The sequence below is a fragment of the Daucus carota genome, chromosome 4 (assembly GCF_001625215.2).
Source record: "Daucus carota subsp. sativus chromosome 4, DH1 v3.0, whole genome shotgun sequence".
NCBI lineage: Eukaryota > Viridiplantae > Streptophyta > Magnoliopsida > Apiales > Apiaceae > Daucus > Daucus carota.
The window spans coordinates 43,383,590-43,404,844 of record NC_030384.2 but is presented as its reverse complement, the minus strand read 5'-3'; the positions used below and the strand labels follow the sequence as shown (position 1 = coordinate 43,404,844).

General features: G+C 34.6%; 3 protein-coding genes across 4 annotated transcripts; 2 read left to right on the top strand and 1 right to left on the bottom strand.

The window, feature by feature from the left end:
• Positions 1-1,676: 1,676 nt before the first annotated feature.
• LOC108219225 (zinc transporter 1) lies at positions 1,677-3,653 on the bottom strand. The gene is made up of 3 exons (XM_017392551.2): positions 2,838-3,653; positions 2,603-2,752; positions 1,677-2,105 (listed from the first exon to the last, which is right to left on the bottom strand). Exons 1-3 carry the CDS (start codon positions 3,462-3,464, stop codon positions 1,800-1,802), a joined length of 1,083 nt encoding a protein of 360 aa, XP_017248040.1. The 5' UTR covers positions 3,465-3,653; the 3' UTR covers positions 1,677-1,799.
• A 1,435-nt stretch (positions 3,654-5,088) lies between these two features.
• LOC108219573 (2-dehydro-3-deoxyphosphooctonate aldolase 1) lies at positions 5,089-10,887 on the top strand. Of its 2 annotated transcripts, XM_064092473.1 has the most exons (16): positions 5,089-5,225; positions 5,895-5,967; positions 6,092-6,189; positions 6,862-6,958; positions 7,344-7,409; positions 7,558-7,611; positions 7,939-7,998; positions 8,124-8,198; positions 8,315-8,399; positions 8,712-8,770; positions 8,872-8,916; positions 9,296-9,394; positions 9,557-9,604; positions 9,684-9,731; positions 9,938-10,023; positions 10,574-10,887. In XM_064092473.1, exons 2-15 carry the CDS (start codon positions 5,932-5,934, stop codon positions 9,992-9,994), a joined length of 927 nt encoding a protein of 308 aa, XP_063948543.1. In that variant the 5' UTR covers positions 5,089-5,225; positions 5,895-5,931; the 3' UTR covers positions 9,995-10,023; positions 10,574-10,887. The 2 variants fall into 2 exon arrangements, with proteins under 2 accessions (XP_063948543.1, XP_017248567.1); XM_017393078.2 differs by lacking the exon at positions 7,558-7,611.
• A 1,261-nt stretch (positions 10,888-12,148) lies between these two features.
• Positions 12,149-21,027, top strand: LOC108216600 (putative cyclin-B3-1). Its single transcript, XM_017389406.2, has 24 exons — positions 12,149-12,282; positions 12,422-12,509; positions 12,610-12,661; positions 12,769-12,850; positions 13,150-13,204; positions 13,321-13,375; positions 13,451-13,544; positions 13,748-13,783; positions 14,254-14,311; positions 15,397-15,454; positions 15,530-15,617; positions 15,787-15,816; positions 15,915-15,972; positions 16,084-16,132; positions 16,224-16,299; positions 16,794-16,851; positions 17,392-17,667; positions 17,739-17,861; positions 18,909-18,998; positions 19,123-19,284; positions 19,406-19,465; positions 19,827-19,925; positions 20,200-20,378; positions 20,755-21,027. Exons 2-24 carry the CDS (start codon positions 12,495-12,497, stop codon positions 20,888-20,890), a joined length of 1,989 nt encoding a protein of 662 aa, XP_017244895.1. The 5' UTR covers positions 12,149-12,282; positions 12,422-12,494; the 3' UTR covers positions 20,891-21,027.
• Positions 21,028-21,255: the final 228 nt, after the last annotated feature.

Sequence of the window (21,255 nt, the reverse complement as noted above, 5' to 3'; positions counted from 1 at the left end):
AGCTAGTATTGAGCTTGTATACTGTATCGCATTCAGGCATTATTCATAATTTGTTGCCTTTTTTCCCAGTTTATCTCTTCCAGTGTTACATAGGACCGGGTTCGATACAAAACGGGGTACGGAAACGGATATGTGAAACATCACTTTTAGTGTATCCGATACGATCGAAGATTATTATCAATTCTTTGTGTGCTTAACTCTTGTTCATATATATAGAGTGCAACTTCTGGTCTGCTAATAATGAACTTGTGTAAGTGGACTGGTGTAGCGCAGTAGCGATCATGAACAGTGACTATTAACTCTGAATCCAAATGCTTTAGTTATCTACAACTGTCTGCCAAATGCTTTAGTTATAGTATTGGGGACGGGCAAAAAAAGTTGTTGGCACTATTGCAGCCCGCTTAATGTGGGGTATTAGTTCCCTGATCCATATGCTGAATACAAGATTACAATATCACACTCAATCTGTAGAGGAACTGTCCTGTCATTGACTTGATTTTGCAATTTGTAGTTCATTGCTTTTTGTTAACATGCATTTTGCGTTGTTTCTTTGACCATACTGAACAGAGGAACTTTGGAGGAACTGCTTTGGTGTTTATGCTCGTGTATAGGCAAACTATATGGAGCAGACTGTATGGATGCATCACTTTGCGACCTGCCTCTTTGTATAAGCCTGTAAGATGGGTACATTGAATTTACATATAACTTCTCCTTGCTTTGAGGATCTGCCTCTTTGTGTAACAGTACATTTTTATTGTCCATATAGCATCTTTTAGAAATTTGTATTCCCTCCGCCCCACTCATTGTGTCTTCATTTTCTATTCTGTGTGTCCCAAAACTATTGTCCACTTTTTTAGTAGTAAATTAGGTATTAATTATGTTAATATATTTGAAAAACAATACAACTTTTGGCTATTATCAGCTTATCTAATATGAGTGAATAAAAAGTGGATTTTTGATTGTGGAGAAAATGAGTGGGACGGAAGGAGTTATACTAATCACCATATCTGAGGATTAAAAATACTCTAGTAGAGAATTGATGTGATCAGTAATGAGTCAAATATATACATACATACATATATACATATATCTCATATCATCTTGGAAAGGAGGGAAGGGTTAAAATGTAATTATAGATCTGGTTGGCCTACTTTGGATCTTAGCAGAGCAATAGATGGAGAGAGGTCCACTGAAATAATGGCAGATATATAGCTGATAATCAATCTTTTGGGGGATCGTGATTTCGTAAGTATCTATTCCAGCATTAACATTTTACACTGGTAATAATATAGATACCTGAGTTGCAGTATTTTATTGCCAAACTGCTTGCATATCCTTCTCTTTGACAAGATAACTGCAGAATGCACCTTAGGAAAATATGTGTCTACATTCAAGAAAAGAAAATACTAGAAGTTTTGATCTAGAAAATCGATACCAGCTGTCATTGTCTCTCATCAATTCATGGCAACATTATTGAGGTAGTAGTATAATACTGTTTTTTCTTTGTTGCAATTTTTAGCGGGAGTACTGATAGTTGATAGATATGATCATCGAGATCTGGACTAATTCGTCTAACACCGTCTTCTAGTTTTTTTGTTTCGTTTTTGTTTTTGATAATTAGCTTTAGGCTTGTTGGTAGTAAGAGTCTAATAGGGTTTTTTTTGCTGCTAATTAAGAGTCTTATAGTTTCACTTAGAATGCATATTTGGTTTTGTGTATGGCTAGAAATTGATTGATGGAATCCTAGACCGTAATACATTTTTCATTTTCTAAGAAATGGCTACATCCGCTCATAAGGTTCAAGCCCATATGGCCAATACAGACATACTAGCAGCTCCTAGAAGTAGTGAAATGTTAGCTGCTACTTGAAGCCTTGCATTGCTTTGCATCCTTTGATCCATGAAATCTGCTGCTAGTAGGTCCACAAGGGCCATATAAATTAGTATTCCGGCAGAAGCAGAATTGAATATCCCTTGGACAATTAAAGCAGTGGGGGTATTTTCACTGTATACGTTAGATATTCCAATGCCAATAGCGATTCCCATGGGAGTGGTGAGGGAGAAGAATACAGTCATTATTGTTGAGTGCAGAGATTTGAATTTGGCCTGCAAATGTAAATAAGAGGGCCAAATAAAGTACATGGCACTAGTAAATTAGCCATAACATTTCGTGCATGATATGAGATGCAAATTAAGGCTCTAGTCTGTTGCATGTTCAACATTGCGATTGGATAATGGGAAAGTTGCTTTTAATTATACTCTGTAGTGCCACACCCTATTAAAGCGGAAAGCTAGACACCCTGCCATCAAATTTACCTTTTGCTCTTTCTTTTTTTTTGGCCCGGATATTGTTATTGAAACCTTGAAATCAGTACATTATTTTTGTCCTCTTGTATTACTGGTCCCTGGACCTTTTGGTTTAGAGTATATTAAAACTAAAATCGGCTATTCTTTGTGTATAATTTTTGAATTTGACTTGTTAGCTGCTAATTCTAATAATAATTATCATCCTCGGAAAGTAACATGTTTTGTATGATGTTTTCCAGGGTAATGTAGATAACCAAGTATACAAGCTCTGGTAAAAGATATAATGACAGTGTTACCTGCGAGATGCAGCCCCCAAGTCCCAGGCCCTCAAAAAATTGATGGAAAGACAGTGCTGCAAGGAGAGTCTTGATTGTGTCTGGGCTTTCAGAAGCTCCCAAGGTGACTCCAATGATTATTGAATGAACAATTATCCCTAATTCCAGAACCTATTTATAGTGCAATCGTAGTTAGACGTACATATGCTACATCCCCCAAAACAAAACACTGATTAAGTCTCGATAATTTGCTTACTTGAGATATGATTCGATGCCTTGTAAGATCACTCAACTTACGTTGCTCATCTTGAGAAAGCAATGCAGAGCCATGAGCATGCCCTTGAGAAGAATGAGTATGAACATGTACATGACCCTCTTGCTCATTATCTTGAACCATTTCTTCATCCACAATGGCTTGCTTGTCTTTTTCAAAGTGTGACCTTCTGTAGTAACCAGCTGCCACCGTGTCTACAATTAGTGTTCCAATTGAAGACATCATTGCAACGAACCCTGCAAATGGGAATTTTTTCCACGTGTTCTGAATACACGGTGATGTCAGAGTGCTGAATGCTTCTGGTAGTATGTGAACGAATCCGGTGGCCAGAATCACGCCAGCTGCAAAAGCCTTGATCATGAAGAAGATATCATTCTCTGGATTCAGTGCACTGACTTTCTTCCCAAGCTGCGGAAGGCTCACTCCTATCCCCCCAGCAACCAGGATCGTAGCTATAGCAATGAGTTTAAATTTAAGCGCCTCATGTTTGTTATGCTTTTGTCCGCCTTCATCTTCACATGTCGAGTTCCCTAACACTGTGGTTGGCAGCAGAACAAGAAGGCATATAATTATTGCATAGTTTTTGCAACAAACCTGATGAGAAACCATTGTGACTGTGTCCGGGGCTTCTTGTCGGGTTTATGAGGAAGATGCTGCGTTGTACATAGAGCAACTCGGAGGAAAGGAACGTGCCTGTTGATGATGGAGATGGCTGTTCTATATATATATGGGCGGCCAGGCCAAGAAGGGGCTACCAAGGGTTGCTTCAAGGATTTTCTTTTTAGAAAAGAATATTTTTGAGTGTCATCTTCTATAGGCCTCTCTAACTTTTATATATAGATGGGCCATATATCCTAGCAGACTTGAATTAATTATTTAAGCCTGAATATTTCTGAATTTATTGTAGATAAATTGTGTCATATTTTTTAACTATGCTAAATTGGTATAAGCAGTGCAATCAGTGCTGGAATACTCACTTATATGATTTTTTTTTTTATGCGAATGCAATGTTATCCTTTTATATGTCGTAAGCAATCGCTTGTCAGAAATCAACTTCTCGAGGAAGAAATAACAGTGATAGTAGTTTGGCCGCAGAGGCAAGTGGGAATAATGGACACCCGCACCGGTTTACTGTATAAACTACGACGTCTCCATGTTATGTTACACTTGATGATCTTTAACCCCACTGCCCACTGATATATGTTTTTCTTGTCAAAAGCTAGCGCAGTTTATGTACGTTGCAACAAATTCATCTGGGCTAATATTTTACGAATATACATTTTAGTTTGCAGTACTTAAATCTGCAAATGTTTTAGTATTAGATTTTATATGGGTGCTTCCAGGAGTCTGGCTACTTTGTTGGTGATCAAGTTGGTTAGTTGGATGGAATCGAGTGACGACAATGCATACCTCACTTCCTTTTAAAATTTAACGAGCTAGTTAACTTTCAATTCTGAAATTCATTTTTTACATTTTCTTATAAAAAAGATTATCATGTTTAATATTTTATTTGCAAAATTAAAAATCTAAAAATAAATTATATAAATACACAATCATGCTTAAATTGTGTGTACAAAATCGACAAAGATCCGGAGGAAGAGAGTAAATAGTTTTGATGATCATGAAAGAGGCACGGACAAGTGACAACCAAGGAAAGTGATAGTAGTTATTTAATTGCTTAGGTGTGACAAATACTAGGAAGTTGATAGTGTTGGCATAATGTTGTCATTCCAACCCCAGAACAAGAAAGAGGACTGTAGTTTTCACCGAACTACAGCATATCATTAGCAAAACTAGCACCATTATGTTGTAATCGTCTCTTTTTGTACTAGGCATCTTTTCTATCTACTTAAAAAAGTGGTTTCGTAGACCGTTCTCATTAGTGTTTTTTTAATCTCATCTTTTTCTTATTTTTTGTGCTTTTCCTGTTTTTTAATGTGCATGTGTTTTGATAAAGATCAATCCTTTACAGCGTATATCTTTTACCATATATATATTTTTAATATAAATAGATTATTTTTTGTGAATTTATAATTCGTATGAATTTAGTATAACTTTTTTATTTGCCTAAAATTAGGTACCGAGTACCGTGCTCTAAAATAACGAGTTGAAACTTTTGAAAAAAGAAAAAGAAAGCGAGTGGGCTCGGTCGGATGTTTAAACTTGTGCGACTTGCGAGAGCGAGTTGAATTCCCATTTGGGTCATCACATTAAAGCCCAAATATAGATGGACAAAGCCCAAAAGGCCGTAAAGGGTCATTCACAGATCAGACCCACTCACTCACTCCCACCCATACTCGCACTCTCGAGTCTCTCACTCAGTCTTTTCTTCGCGACTCCAATTTGATTGATCAATTCGGATCTTCATTTGTAAGTGTGCATTCTTATATATAACTATGGCTAGATTTTCTCTAATTTCTCATGTTTTACTTTCAACATATAATTGTTTGTGTATTTACATGTTGATAGTAGACCTAGTTTGGTGATAATTACTCCAAGTATTATTTTTTAGATCCATATTTTTCAATTCCAGCTCCAATATGTTTATGTTTGATGTGCTATGTTAAGAATCTCAGAGGATTGTTGTGTAAAAGGACTCGTAAAATGTAGCATTATGTTGCAGATCATAATCTTATTGGAATTCAGAATCTCAAAAAATGGTTAATTAAGAGACTCGTAAAGCATTAAGTCGCTATAACATACAGACGCATATAAAATCTCAGAGGATTGTTCAATAAAAGGACTCGTAAAATGTAGCATATCGTTTTGGAGCATAATCTTATCAGAAGTCAGAATCTTAAAAATTGGTTGATTAAGCAGACTCGTAAAATGTAGCATTAAGTTATTGGATCATGACCTTGTCAAAATATTCCAGAAAGTTGCAACAACATATAGATGCACAGTAGCTGTGCAATTGCTATGGTTCATTCTGCATTTCTGTTGCATTAATTGCAAGTATGTTAACAGGGAAGAAACTTGCGTTTGCTCTTATGATTTTCTACAATTTTATTGATAAAATTTGCTTTTAAATTTGTGCAGGAAGGAGGATCTAGGCTGAGAATTTTAAGCTTGAAAAATGGATTCATCGGCATTGCTATATAATAAGCTCAAGGTTCTCATATTGTCTTTTGTGCTGTGTACATAGTTGCTTTAAATATTTGTAGTTTTGCTTTGCAATGATTTTCTTTGTTCAGTTGCAAACTCAATTTTTTTATATGATGTCCACAATGTAACAGTCAGCGGAACCATTTTTTGTACTTGCGGGTCCAAATGTGATTGAATCAGAGGAGCATGTATTACGCATGGCTAGTCACATAAAGACTATCACTTCAAAGTATGTTATCTTATTGATGAATATTTAAGATGAAGTATGCATGGATATGTCTTTTGGACTATAGACATTGTAACAAGTACTCCCTAAATGAGTTTAAAAAAATAAAAGTTTGTTCAGAAGAAATTTAGTGCACCACTTTCCCACCTCACTCATGTACATTACAGATAGCAACTCCTCTTAGAAGGCAGTCAGGCACCTTAAACAGGAAATCAAAAGAACATGAAACTGTGTGCCCAGTAATGAACTTTGCTATCAATTCATATGTTATATAAAGTAGCAGAACTAGAAGACCACAATCCTCCACAGGATCTTGCAACTTTCATGCCTTCATAGACCCTAAGCCTAAAAATTGGATCCTAAGTAAATGTTACCATGAACTTGGCAAAAAAAATTATAATTACACTTTACAATGATTAAGGCTTACTCTGGCTATCATAAATAAGTAAGATCTGGAATAATATAGAGCAGCATTTAAGAGGTCTTCTCCTGTTAAATAGATAATGATTTGTTGGTACATTTCTTTCTTGATATATGCTACAATGTGCTTGTAGAGTATTGCACTTCTATCATTTACTCCAGGATTACAGCTTAGGCACTGGGATTCACTTTTTTGAAGCTTCTATATTTCAATGAATTAGTAATATTTTCCTGGCATTTCATTTTTACTTATAGACTTGGCCTGCCACTGGTTTTCAAGTCCAGTTTTGACAAAGCTAATAGAACATCATCTAAGTCTTTTCGTGGCCCTGGATTAGCTGAAGGTCTGAAGGTATATTTATTTTGTTCTTTTCTTACATATCGATTACACAACACGGGCCACAGTGTTCTGCATTAATATTGTTCAGATAGTTCTATTCCAGCTGCGTTAATTTTTGTGATTTTATGCCCTATTATATTCACTTGGTCGTTTCAACTTGAAAATGGAGAGTTCTGCTGATTTTACCTGACCCTGTCTGATGCCACTAAGATAAGATTGGTGTAAATATTGTTTTGATAGATAATGATCATGTCTTTTAATGAAGATAATATAAGATCATGCAAGGGACTCCTCCTAACACCCTAAGGTTTTAGGAGGGCTTGTAACTTGACAGCTTTTCAATGAACCAAAAATATATAACTAAATTGTGAACTATGGCTCATGTCAATAATTGCAGATTCTTGAGAAGGTGAAAGTGGCTTATGACCTACCCATAGTGACTGATGTACATGAAGCTGGTCAGGTAGCGTTAAACATTCTCTTTTTCCTCTGTCAAGGCATTCCCTTTTCCTCTAACAAGGGCCTATTTAGATTAGTTTGTTCTATATCTAACAAGGGCCTATCTTTTTGGTTTGTGGTTGCTAGAATTATTGCTTTTAAAGAATGTGCAGGATTTGTGCTCTATGCTGTTTCTTCTTCGCAACAATAGTCCCTCTTTTCACACGGTGCTTATTGCCATTTTATCATTAGTTTTTTCCCCCAAAAGGCTTCACCTTACTTTAGATGAATCATAAAAAAAAATACTATCCTTCCATGCATCACAGGCTTCTCCTGGCTCCAAGAACATTGTTTCATTGTGCATAAGAGAAATTTTGTGTTATCATACTGAATTGTTCGCTCCTTTGCCTTTCATGAACAATGTTCTTCTTTAACTTGATTTTAATTTTCATAAGTTTTTTAGTTTGCTAAGTATTGATTGAAGATTTCTACAGAACTGTTTTTTAATAGTGTGTAAGCATAACTGCATTTAGCATTTTTTTTTATTATCTCAGTGTGATGCAGTTGGTAGAGTAGCTGATGTGATTCAGATTCCTGCATTTCTATGCAGACAGGTTAGATTGATGGATATTTTTTAAGCTATCATTAAGAATTTCAAATTGAGCCTTGGCACATTTAGCGACAAACTTTAGGATTTGGTATTTGAACTAACAAGTTCAATTGCTTCTTGAAATGATAGACAGACCTACTAGTCGCAGCTGCACAGACCGGAAAGATTATTAATATTAAGAAAGGTCAATTTTGTGCGCCTTCTGTAAGTGTCTCCTATGCAGAAACTACGTCTTTGAGTTTCGCTTGTGTAGACATGATTACTGGATTTGGTACAAGTCAGTTGGTTCAGTCGGCTGCTAATGATAAAATTATTTCTAGGTCATGACAAATTCTGCTGAAAAAGTTAGGCTAGCAGGAAATCAGAATGTCATGGTTTGTGAAAGAGGAACCATGTTTGGCTATAGTAAGTCCCTGTGTCCCCATGTCAGATTTGTGTTGTGTCCAACAAGGGCACTCTGTAACGGGTCCGAGTATAGAATTGGGAGCTACTAACGCCCAAAACATATGAATCGTTATTAAAGTCAATTTTGCTTCTTTTTTTTTTTTTTGAAGCTGCATGAATTAGAACTAGTGTAAATAGATAGGGTAGTAAAGCTTCATATCAAGCCAAAAGTATTTTTCCTGTGTAAGCTGCCAGAGTTGAGTTTTCAGCCTGAAGCATCATTAATATGTTCTTCTATCATTTCTGAAAATCAGCGTTGGGCTCTCTGTACAGGTGATTTGATTGTTGATCCTCGAAACTTGGAATGGATGAGGGAAGCTGATTGTCCAATCGTAAGTATTTAAAAAGCAGTCTAACCCTCTGGCAGTATTGTCATTTGCTGGTTACAGTTGCAAGCTATTGTTTGACCTAATTATTACATGCGTTGGTTCAGGTAGCTGATATTACACATTCATTACAGCAACCTGCTGGGAAGAAGGTGTGGATCATGTACTTGTTTGCAATTATATCAGCATTAATTGAGCACTGCCTTGAAAACAAATATGTTGCACAAAGCACAAGCCATGTACTTGTTTGTCAGTAGTCATAAAATATAAACTAGTATGCAAAGATCCTACAACAATGCATGAAAAGTATATTTGCCTTCGTAATCTCGAAAGCATCATTAACTGTTTTAAAATTTCTGCTCGTGACACAAATTTGAAGAACTAGTTGAATGGAATGTATGCTTGGAAGTTTATTATTTGAATTATCTTGTGGCTATGTAATTTCAGTTTTCCAGTTGGGGAATAGTTTGAAAGTCTATTGATATGTGATTTTAAGTTGGCAATAATTCTTGTGCTTCTTTATCCCTATAGCTAGAAGGTGGGGGTGTTGCTAGTGGAGGTCTTCGTGATTTGATACCTTGCATTGCAAGGACAGCTGTTGCTGTTGGAGTGGATGGAATCTTTATGGAGGTAAGAGATCAAAGCTTCTCATAGAATATCTATTTCATCACTCTGTAGCTCATCATAGTAACTTGACTTCATATGTTAACCTGATCTGATTAAGTTTCTCTTACAATATTTGCTATCTACTTCTGTTGTATTAGATATATAAACAACTTTTGGGTTTTCTAGGTTCATGATGATCCTCTGAGTGCTCCTGTGGATGGCCCCACGCAGTGGGTAAGTTTACTGAGACTTCTGGAAGCTTGGAAATATTTTAATGTGCATTAACTAAGCTTCTTGTTAACTTTCGAAACAGCCTTTGCGCCATTTAGAGGAACTGCTAGAAGAACTTGTGGCAATTGCTGTGAGTTTTTCTTATGAGGAATGTTTGCTTAGGGCATATCTGCTTTCTTAAGCTAATAGTCTAATTGCCTTTTGTCAATTATGCAATATTTTTGCTCCAAATTACAGATGGTTGGAAGCGTGTCTTAGATTGGTTATTTCTGCATTCTGTTTCTGTATATATGTAATTTTTCTCCGTTTAATTTTATTTCATTAATTTTTTTGAAGAGGGTTACCAAGGGAAAAAAACAGTTCAGGATTGATCTCACACCATTCCGTGATTAGGCAGAAGTCGAGGCATCACAATAACGCAGGTGTGTATTATTTCATAATTTTATCAGTCCACGGAATGAGAAAATGCCCTGAATCTCACAATTTGAGGTTGAAATGCCCTAAATATCACACCCTGAAAATATGGCCCTCAATACCACAATGAAACCCAGCATCTTGTAGAATTAGGTTTATGATAATAGAACGCTACATCGTGTAGCGTTTAAGTCATATGTAATACGGGCTTGGACTTCAAAACTTTAGAAAAAGTAGCGTCTTAACGTTACATAATCTGACGTTGGGGTTTTTAGGGTTTGCATGTGTTTACTATGGGCTTGGGCTAAAAAAAAAAAGGTAAAGACTACACGATGTAGTGTTATAAAGTGATATCAGGGGCTAAAATTTCCAGACGTGATATTTGGTGCATTTTTGCTTGAAATTGTGATAAAGGGGGCCAACACCCCCACTAAGTCATACCACAAAATTTTCATCCTGATTGATATCTATGAATAAATTAGTTATAACTACAGGCTTGATTGTAATACTTTTAATGAATAGTTTTGTATCTTAATTTCTCATTCATGCACTTAACAGGTGAGCGGTTACTTTACAGAAATGATCCAGCTTCTACCCGCAGTTGTGGTCATGTATTGGATCTAGTAATATGTTCTGTTGTTCGAAATTGGCATATACATGTGTTTCATTGTAATGTAATGTAATCCGAGTTTAATTGACTGATACAATTCAAGATTATGATAACTTCTCCCTGCAAGGGGGTGGTTTATGCAATGCTGTACTAAACATAATTTTATAAGAAAATAAGCACACAATTATGTTCAATGTAATAAACTATCAGCAGTATTGAAAATTTGTAATGCATCTGTCCCTTAGTTAAGGTTTGGGCCGTCCATATGAGCCTTATACTTGAATGAGTTTTAATAGTTTTACTTTCAGGCAGATGATATGTATTTTTGAACGAAGAAAACTTTGTTTCTCCGAAAATTATATTTTTAATTTAAAATTATCTTACTTTTGACAAAAATATAGAATAAATTAGCGGTGACTCACTTAAAACTTTTAATTACATAACCAACATGATTATGTTAGTATTTAACTACGGAGTCTGTTTTAAATGATAAGCAGGAGAGTTCAAATATCTGTTTGGGTAATTTTAACTTATTAATAATTTATGGATTGTTAAAAATATAATAATAAAAATAAAAATGATTAACAAATAAATTATGACTCATGAATAATTTTTATCGGAAAATATTTAAAAAAAATCAAGTTATTGGGAAAAATATCTCAAACTAACTTCGTAACCCAACTATTTATAAGTCAAATTATCAAAACACTTAAATAGGTTACTCCCTCCGTCCCATTTAGATGTATACATTTGTATCGGGCACGGAGACTAAGAAAAGTGTATAAAGTAATGTAAAGTAATAAGAAAGAGAAATAAAAGTAGGTAAAGTGGTGGGACCCATTAATATTTAAGTGATAGATTTAGAAAAGTAGATGAAGTTAGTGGATGAGTGAGATTTTTATATTATAAAAGTTTACTATTTTAAGAAAGTTTTGAAATGTATAGAATTGAATAGGACATCCAGAAAAGGAAATCAGAGGGAGTATAAGTTATTGTCCATCTATATTATAATCGATAATCGATTTTTATTTAAATAATATTTTAATGTAATATAAGCGGCTCCGTGGGGCGGGACTTTGAAGTTTTATAACCTTTCTAAGAGATTGTTTGGGCCAAAACTTTAGAAAACCTGCTCTATTCTCAGTTTTAAAATTATTGATGGTGTCCCAATAATTTGATGGTGTCCCGATAATTTGTAAATATTTTTTTTAAAATTTATTAAAATTTATGAAAATAAATAAATAAATTATTATTATTAAAATATGAAAAATTAGCAATCCAACCCGACTACACCCATCAGCTAAAAAGGGCGTTGTAAAATTTTGATATTATTAAAAATATAAAAGTAACATTTTAGGTTAGGAAGTGTCACTTTGAACATTTATCTTTTTTAAAAAAAAATCAAGGTAATTAAGTCTGAAATTTTCATCTAATTCCTGGAAACAAAACTAAAAGTCCCCGATGAAAAAAGACAAAAATGCGTGGCTCGATTACTGTGTATATGCGAAGAGGAGAAAATAGTAATTAAAACATTTTGTGTGCGATTCAAACCCTGAAACAGGCGGGGTCTGGTTTTTTAAACTCTTCTCAGTCGCTAACCAACGGCCAAATTCTTGTTGTCTACCTTGCTCAAGATCGCCAGCAACTTTCGCCAATGGTCTCTCTCCCCCCTCCCTCTCTCTCTTTCTCTCCCCCTCCCTCTCTCTCTCTCTCTCTCCCTCCCTCCCTCTCTCTCATATATATATGTATACGTTTTCCGGATCATGTCCCTGATCTGATACCTGTTTAATTGCCAGGAAACTTAATTATCGTTTCACCGACAAGTGATTAAAACCAGAGGTCTCAATAAGAAGTAAAATTGAATACACAATGGTAGCTGTTAAAGTACGCTACAAACCCTAATTTCAATTCCTCAATTGACGACTCCGGTTTCCAAATTTCAGGGTTACTGATACTTGATTTTCCTCTTCTTATCATTTTTTAGGGTAAGTCGATTGCAAGTCGAGTAATGGAAGACGTCACAACTAGCAAGACTGGTAATGCTTTATTATATCTGTTTATAATTGTATGTGTTATTGGCAACATAATATTCTGTTTTATTTTCTTGATAATTTGAATTGGGTCTTTAATTTTTTCAATACAGCTGGATATAGGAAGTTCAAGATTTATGCCGAAAATGATAAAGTTAAACCTATCCGTAGCGATTCTGTTGATGATGAAATCAAGTAAGTTTGTTGCTTATGTCACGGTAAATTTTAGATGTTTGATATACCGTTTTCTCTTGTTATTTGTATTTGCGTTGTTTATGTAATTCTATGGGAATTCGAGAGAATTTTTGGCCTATAATATTGAAAAAAGGGTTATTGACTTCTATGTCGCAATTCACGAGAAATAATATAGGCAAAGAATAATGGATGTGCAGAGAAAACAGACTGGCAGAGTGTAATAATATTTCTAATTCTTAGCTTGTGGCAGACTAATTGTCATATCACCGTTTATAATTCAAATTTAATCTTCTATGCAGAAGGAAATCATTACCTGTTAAAAATGGGTGTCAGGGCACTACAACTAATTCTAAGGTTTTGCTCTTTCTTTATCAACTTTTACACTCTGTGAAGTGTTATTTAATAGAAGTGGAGGAATGTAGTACATACATTTCTATCTGATTTTCATTCATTGTTCAACTATTTTAAAGATAAAGGTGGCTCTAAAGAACATTGAGAACACTAAAGGAAAGAATGATAAATCTGGTAAGTAGGCCTTAGACTCTCTATTTGACTCTAATGCCTAACTTATCTTTTGACACACCCACCTACTTGTCCCAGCAATGAGAAACACTGGAAGAAAAGTTCTAGCTGATATTAGCAATGTTAAGGGTGATGCCTCAAAGACTGTAATACGCGGCGTTGCTAAACCACTGTAAGTTTGGTTATTTACGTTACTTTGAATGCATTTTTTCATTTGTATGATCTTTGGGCCTTTTTAAAATATTATGATGCCATTCAAATAGATGAGGTCATCATATCAAGGCTTTAAAAGTGAACTCCTCCACTTTGTCTATACTTTTTGATCTTTTCTTTTGAATGTGGTTATTCTAATGTTGCATTGTTTCTGTGATGCAGGACAACTAAAGCCACAAGCAATAGGTATTTGCAAAGGTACAATTGTTATTGATTTAAATCTTTTAGCTCTTCAGGAAACATAATTCCATAGATTTTACAACTATTAACTGGATATCCATCGTGGAACTGGCACGAGTCAAAAGCACATGTTAGTAATATTACAATAGTCATTTTTCATATGAAAACAAATTCCTATGCAAATATGTTGATATTATAAAATTATTTAAAACCTGCTTACATGCTTCAAAATAATGCATACCAGGCTGAGGGATCCAAATCATCTCTGTTGAAATTTGATGCAAGATATGTATAAATGAAGGAACAAGTTTTTTGTATGTTCACGTGTACAATTTAGTTTTTAAATACAAAACCTATTCAATTACATCTTTAAGTATTTAACACAAATTATTGGGATGAATCGATAATCTGGAATTTATTATGATCTATTATATATGTGTTCTATGCTTGAATATAATGCTTTTTCCCTTTTCTACATTCTTTATCAGGTCTTCATTAGGTACAGGTCATACGAATGCAACTTCTTCAACAAGAAAACCATTAACGGTAGGGTACACAAGTATATGATTTTCCAGCTTTTGCTATTTACCTGTCTTTCTCATCATTAGATAATCTATCCTAAAATTCCGTTCTCTTTTGTCTGCAGTCTGTTTTTCAACATCAGTTTTTCTTTTGCAATGCAATAATGATTTATTTTAACTCAATAATATTTGGTATATAAAAGCTGATTTATGTTTGTTTTGAGAATAAGAAAAAGTCATGCTAAAACTTGCCGGTTGCTATTGTTAGATATTAGTTAGAATGAGTAAATTATATAATTTTTGATTGTAGCTCATCAGCTTGCTTCTTTTCCATTGGACAAATTTGTTTGTACATAGCATACTCATAACAACGGTGGAAATGCAATTGCTTATGTTTTGTTTTTAATATATGAAAAATTAGTCACCTGTGTATCTTTAGTGATGTCAGAGTAGCACATACATAGGTAGAGACCTTTTTTCTTAGTTTAGACAAATGAGAGACTAATGTATTACTTACATAACAAGTCTTATATAATGTTAGCATCAGAACCTTTGTATAAGCAATATTGGAATTTAGATGACAACCATTTTTTTGTCAATAAAGTGCAAAGCAAAGATCTTGGATCAAGGACAGAAAATTGTTGTGTGTACTCAGTGTAGATATGTAGTGCTTGAAAGATTAGATGGTAAAGCCTGACAAAGATTTGGGTTTGGTCTTGGAAAAAAAGTAACATATTAGTTTTAGTGAGGTCTAGGTAACTTACTATTTCTCAAATGTGAAGCACCTATATATGTTACTTTGTGAAGAAGTGGCAATAAATTGACATCAGAACCTAATGGTGGATGATATATCAATATGATACTTGTAGATAAGTAAACCACTTCACAGTTAATTCTTCTTGGTTTTTCACAGTTAAATTGATCTTTGTTGGAGGATTAATGACATAATCAGTGGACATATTATGTATAAAAGGCTGAAACTTGAAAGGCATGATGAAGTACCACCAAGATAGATGAGTTTTGGGACAGGCTAATAAAGTCCATAGAATTTTCTCATCCCAATTTTGTATTTGTCAATAACCAGTTGTTGGCTTTGCTGTTTTGTTACAGGGGAACTCAAGAGTGAGCCTGAGTCAAGTCACCGCGAACCATTATACTGGTCGGAGAGGTAGAACTCTTAGCTTTTAAGATAAATCTCAATTTTACCTCTGAGCAAAATTTTACATGTAGTCCATGTTTACAGATACAAGAGATAGAAATGATATAAAGGTGTCCTCTGGTGACCTACAGACCAACTTCCAGGGTCGTAAATCTTTCAACAATGTAGGCAGGTATTTGTTTCCATTACCTTCTCAATTATTATTAACTTATCTTACTTTGGTCTATCTATGATTTTATCAGTTTATAATTTGCTTGAATGTGAAAAAGGTTTATTATCCCTTTTTAATTATATCATTTAATTGGATGGAATTGTAACAGAATTCTTAATTGTTTTGTCAGGACATCTCTAATTCCTCGGCCACCAACAAGGTTTAATACATTACAGATTTATTTTTTATATTTTTGGGTTTTTTATTTTTATGTATCCACGCAATAAATATATTTATTTATTTATTACGCCTCTTTAGGAATTCTTTGCCTGTGCTAAAGCGAGCAAACAAAATTGATTCAAGTGAAGCTGAGAAGGTCAGGATTGTACAATGATTCTGTTTGGTAGAAAATCATACAAAGTGCAAAAAATATACTTCTCCTGAGACAACCTTTGCCCTTTAATTTCTGAAAAGTTATTTCTTGTAGAAAAATGCTGAATACACGGGACAGATCAAAGAGAAGTGTGGGTTTTCTGGTGAGAAGTTATAATACTAAACCTAGTATGACTTCACTGCAGCAAATCTGATGTATATGCGTTGCTTACTGCTATTGACCTAATTCTCCAGTTAAGCTCAAAGTCGGTAGGAAGACCTTACCCTCTGGAAGCAATAGTGGAAGTTATCTTACAACAAATCAAGCGAGGTATGCTCTTGTAAAATTTAATTTCCTGGAACCATATAGAAAAGAGTTTGAAATTGATATTATATCATATATCTGCATGAAGGTTTATGTTATACACAGTTTCTTTTTGTTGTTTATAAAGAGTTTTTTTAGCAATTTTATGTTAGATTGATGCCCTGAACCTCATTCTGTGCCCCTTGAAGAAACTGTTACATTTGCAGTATATACTTGCTCTCTGTAAACTGTCATCTTAGTCGACTTTAGCATGCATGTTACATATTTTTTAAATTGAAAACTGAGTCTCACAGAGTGTGTTTTCCTTTTTTCACTCATACCAATATGATTTGCTATATTGCATTCTAAACCCATTTTATTTCATAAAACCAAAGGTTCATTTGAAAAGATTAGAAGGGAATATTGCATGAAAGTTTTCTTATTAACTAGTACAGCAGCTGGCCAGCTAATTTTTCTCTGCTTTAACATCTAAACTGGTATGTATGTTTGATCTTTTCTAGGGGATTTGGTGGTCAACTTAAGGTGGATTCAAGGGCTTCCTCTAGAAAATTAGTGAAGGTACAATAAGATACTGGTCTGATCTTTTTTAAACTAATTTAACTGCACTTTTATGTTACACTGCAATGTTTACCTGTTATTGCACGTGAAAGATTGTGTGGTGTGAATTTCTTGATTTTGTGGAATAAACTTTATTGATGCAATGAGAGTCATGATCGGGTTGAGCGTGACTGGTCAGATACTGTACACTGAACACTACTTTTGAAGTCAATCCTCTGTTCATTTTTTCTAAAGTAACAACTATAAATATTGTATTTTACAATATAAAGTACAAGCAACTATTGAGTTAAACTTGCTACAAGCATTCATCTTAACAGAATTGTTGTAGTTTCACGTTTCATATTTGACTTGGTGCTGACAAAAAGCAAAAGAAAAAGGCATAGATATCCCCACTAATATAATAAAGTAGTTAGAGTTATATTGAAAATACTGTTTCAGTCATTCCCATATTCGAATAATCCTATTAGTATGTTAACATGATAACCTCCCACTTCATCAGTGCTACTGTTTAGCATTCACACTCTTTATTTGATATTGCAGTCAACAGCAAAACTGAAGGTTGAAAATTTAGATCCTAGAACAACTTTGAAAGAAGTTGGTGCTGCGACATTGTCTAAGAGAGAGAATAAAGTGCTCACAACTTCATTATCATCAATCAAAAGACCACCTTTAGTTGTCGCTAATAAACAACCTGCTCAAGATGAGCTTGCTTCTGATTCCAACAGCAATGAAGTTCAAAATGCATCTGATGATATTGCCAGGAAAAAGTCTGGGCGCAGGAGATCTTATACAACTTTACTGATGGCAACATCAAAGGTAGATGCATATCACTTATTTATACTTTATGACTCATTTCTGTATATATAATAGTTAACCTGATCCTGCAGTTGTTAAAGGAACAAATTAAGAATGATGAGCAGGATTGTCTGCCAAATATTGATCAGGATTCCAATCACCTTGATGTTGCTGAATATGTTGATGAGATCTACCAGTATTATTGGGTTATGGAGGTTACCTTTCTTTGTCTCTCCTTCCTCTGTGCTTGTGCACTATATGCTTATATACAGACTTATCCAGATAGAATTCACACCTTTACGTATATGTATCTGCACCCTCAATCTGATATTGTTTGCATATTTTATGCCACAGTAAAGCTAGTACTACCATGAATTATACATCGAGTAGAATTACACAGTGAAACAAAATTGTCTACGTATAATTTTTATTTTTTTAGAATTCGTCCAAGCCAGTCTCACATTTTCTCAGATGGATTAATCAACCTTGCCTGCACTTTCATCACTAATGTGTGAGCATTTTTGTTGAGTATATTAAAAACATATTTGTAAAAGCAAGAGATTGGTTTTATGCTTGCCAAATTGGTGGACTTGGAAACTACATACCAATTCTTGTTTATCAATATTAAATAATAAACTTTGATGGTGAAGCTATTAGCAGACATAGGGACAGGGTACTTGATTCTCCCAGTACTTTGCTTGCGGAAGTGTGGAGAGAGGTTTTATGCAGTTGTGTATGTCTTATTGTCTTCAAGGAGGTTTCCTCATTCCTGTTTTGTGACAGACAGATGCCAGGATAGTTCAAGTGCTGACAGCACATTAGAACTCGTCAAATACATATATGGCAGTGCTGGCACATAAAATACTTAGAAAGCATTCTGATTCTAGTTCCAACTGATTTAAGTTAAATTTTTTGGTAAAAGTGAGTTTTATGTCCCATTACTACTTTTTTCCCAAGATTATAGTAAGAAGCTTGAGTTCTCTCAGAATGGTAAAACTATTGGATGACCAAGCATCTTCACAAGTTCATATAAAGTGCAATTTGATGTCTAATGTTTTACTACAGATTCTGATAAGTTTTACATGTACTAATGATCTAACATCATTTCCAACCCTCAAGAATATGTAGAAGTTCCCATTATTAAAAATTATTTTTACCCAGAGATTTATATTGCGTGTACAGCTTTATCGGACCATAGAACTTAGAGAAAGCATGCACTTTATCTCCGCGGTGAATGATGATTACTTATCTTTCACTTGCAGGCACATCATCAACCACTACAAAATTACATGGACATGCAGAAAGAGATTACACCTCATATGAGGGGGGTATTGGTCAATTGGCTTATTGAAGTAATTTTTCCTCTTTTTCAAATAAATATTCACATGTTTCTTTGACATATGTATCCTGGATTTCTTAACATATATTTAGTTTTTACTAAAATCTTAAGTTAACTATTTGCCTCCTTACATGCAGGTGCATCAAAAATTTGATTTAATGCAAGAAACCCTTTATCTAATGGTCACACTGTTGGACAGATATATATCCTCAGTTAGCATCAAGAGGACTGAAATGCAGCTTGTTGGTCTTACTTCACTGTTGCTAGCATCAAAATACGAGGACTTTTGGCACCCAAAGGTAGGTGTTGATGTCACTTGATCCCACAATATATTGCAGATTTTAAACCACTCATTTTAGTATTCTTGTTTGAGTGGAGAGTTGGCCATTATATACCATCTTATCGTTCTTTTCTTTACAGGTTACAGATCTAATTAGTATCTCAGGAGAGTCATATACGAGGGATCAAATGCTTAGAATGGTACAGCACTTGAATTTCTAAATTCCATGTTGCGGGCATTGTGTTCCCAACTCTTGCATGATAGCAATAATTGAGATAAGCATGTCTGGCTCTCCAAATACAACAGAAACACTGATTTTTTGGTTGTTAGCGACTTTGAATTCTGCTAGTATATCTTACTTGGCAATGTCCTAGATAATTGATCATCTCTAATTTGTGGTTTTCTAGACAGTCTTTTACTACATCAAGCGGTCCTGTTATGAATAGTGAATAAACATAAAAAACAAAATATTGAACACACAGAAGTCTTGCGCTCAGCTAATTGCATGTTTATATTATCGACTATGCTTTTCCTGATTAATGACATAGCTTGTTTTGACAGGAGTCGGCTATGTTAGAGAAATTGAAGTTTAGGCTAAATGCACCTACTCCTTATGTTTTCATGCTAAGATTTCTCAAGGCTGCTCAATCGGACCCAAAGGTGTGTAGTATTTATGTGCAAATAGTTGTACTTTTTACTAATATTGATTCGAGATGCTGGTTACATATTTGGTACATTTTGCAAACTCTACAACAATTTGATTAAAATGGAATATAAGTACTTGGACATTAGCTCAAAGATGACTATATACTTCTAAGTTTATGTTTTCATTACAATCTTAATTATTTATATTTTGTTATTACTTCTTCAGAAAGTTAAACTCAAGTATCTTCTTCTAGATCACTATTTTTTTTAATGGCTAAATTTTATGCAGTTTGAACATCTGGCCTTCTATCTCATTGAGCTCTCTTTAGTTGAATATGAAGCCGTGGACTTCAAGCCCTCATTGCTGTGCGCATCTGCTATCTATCTTGCACGATGTACATTGCAGATGACTCCTGCATGGACCCCGCTTCTCGGAAAACATGCACAGTATGAAGAATCACAAATGAGGTATCTTTTGCTCCATTGTTTTGGGAGGATGAATTTTGGTGGGAATTTATTCTATTATTTTCGTGGATACCATGCATGCAGATTAAAACTAGAACTCAATACCACAAACTTGTAGATGAATTCTTTCATTTCTACTTCTACACATGTTCTCCACAACTTTTATTATAAAAGTTGCATGCACTGATTTTTTCCCGGTTTTTCCACCACTTACATAATTTTTGTCACCTTTATTTTGTTCATAATCTTTCATTCCATCGTCTGTGACCAAACTGAGCATTCGTATGTCAAATTTCTTGCTCCGGAATCAGCTTGTCAGTTATAATTAATTGTTCCTTTTTCTTTCTGAGAAAATTAAATGTACCTTAAAATATTGCAGGGATTGTGCAAAAAGTCTCTTGAAATTCCAGAGAGCTGCTAAAAAAGGGGAGTTGAATATTACCTATCAGAAATTCCTGAGACCTGATTACAGCAAGGTTGCAGCTATTAGGCCTTTGGATAGGCTGCCCCTCTAAAGCAGCTACAGTATTGGGGGCAAAGGTTCTATACTTTTGTGTAATCTTGTCAATGTTAAACCGGTATCCTATCTGATGTTGTAAACTATATGTATTCGATGTTAAAACTGAATACAGCGATATATCAACAAAAAATTACGGATCTGAATTGTTGAATGCATTTCAATTGTGAGCCAAAGTATTCAAACCATGTACTGATCTGATTTGTCGAATTCTAATAGTGATCCATAGGCAGATAAATCTACCTGGTTCTAATCAAGCATCTGCATCATATGAGCCAAAAACCCAGACATACATTGGCCTACTAGTAAGCTGATGATAATGTACTGAGTGTTAGGACTTCATATCAGAATGTAACTACCTGT

Bases quoted from the DNA above. Each gene is read 5' to 3' on its own strand.
- LOC108219225 (XM_017392551.2), bottom strand. From the start codon at position 3,464: ATGGTTTCTCATCAGGTTTGTTGCAAAAACTATGCAATAATTATATGC. The intron at 2,753-2,837 runs GTAAGCAAATTA...CACTATAAATAG, and splicing joins GGCATCGAATCATATCTCAA to GTTCTGGAATTAGGGATAAT. The intron at 2,106-2,602 runs GTAACACTGTCA...TTACATTTGCAG, and splicing joins TTGGGGGCTGCATCTCGCAG to GCCAAATTCAAATCTCTGCA.
- LOC108219573 (XM_064092473.1), top strand. From the start codon at position 5,932: ATGGATTCATCGGCATTGCTATATAATAAGCTCAAG. The intron at 8,917-9,295 runs GTGTGGATCATG...TTATCCCTATAG, and splicing joins AGCAACCTGCTGGGAAGAAG to CTAGAAGGTGGGGGTGTTGC. The intron at 9,732-9,937 runs GTGAGTTTTTCT...ATTTTTTTGAAG, and splicing joins AAGAACTTGTGGCAATTGCT to AGGGTTACCAAGGGAAAAAA.
- LOC108216600 (XM_017389406.2), top strand. The intron at 13,784-14,253 runs GTACAATTGTTA...ATTCTTTATCAG, and splicing joins AGCAATAGGTATTTGCAAAG to GTCTTCATTAGGTACAGGTC. The intron at 16,852-17,391 runs GTACAATAAGAT...TTGATATTGCAG, and splicing joins CCTCTAGAAAATTAGTGAAG to TCAACAGCAAAACTGAAGGT.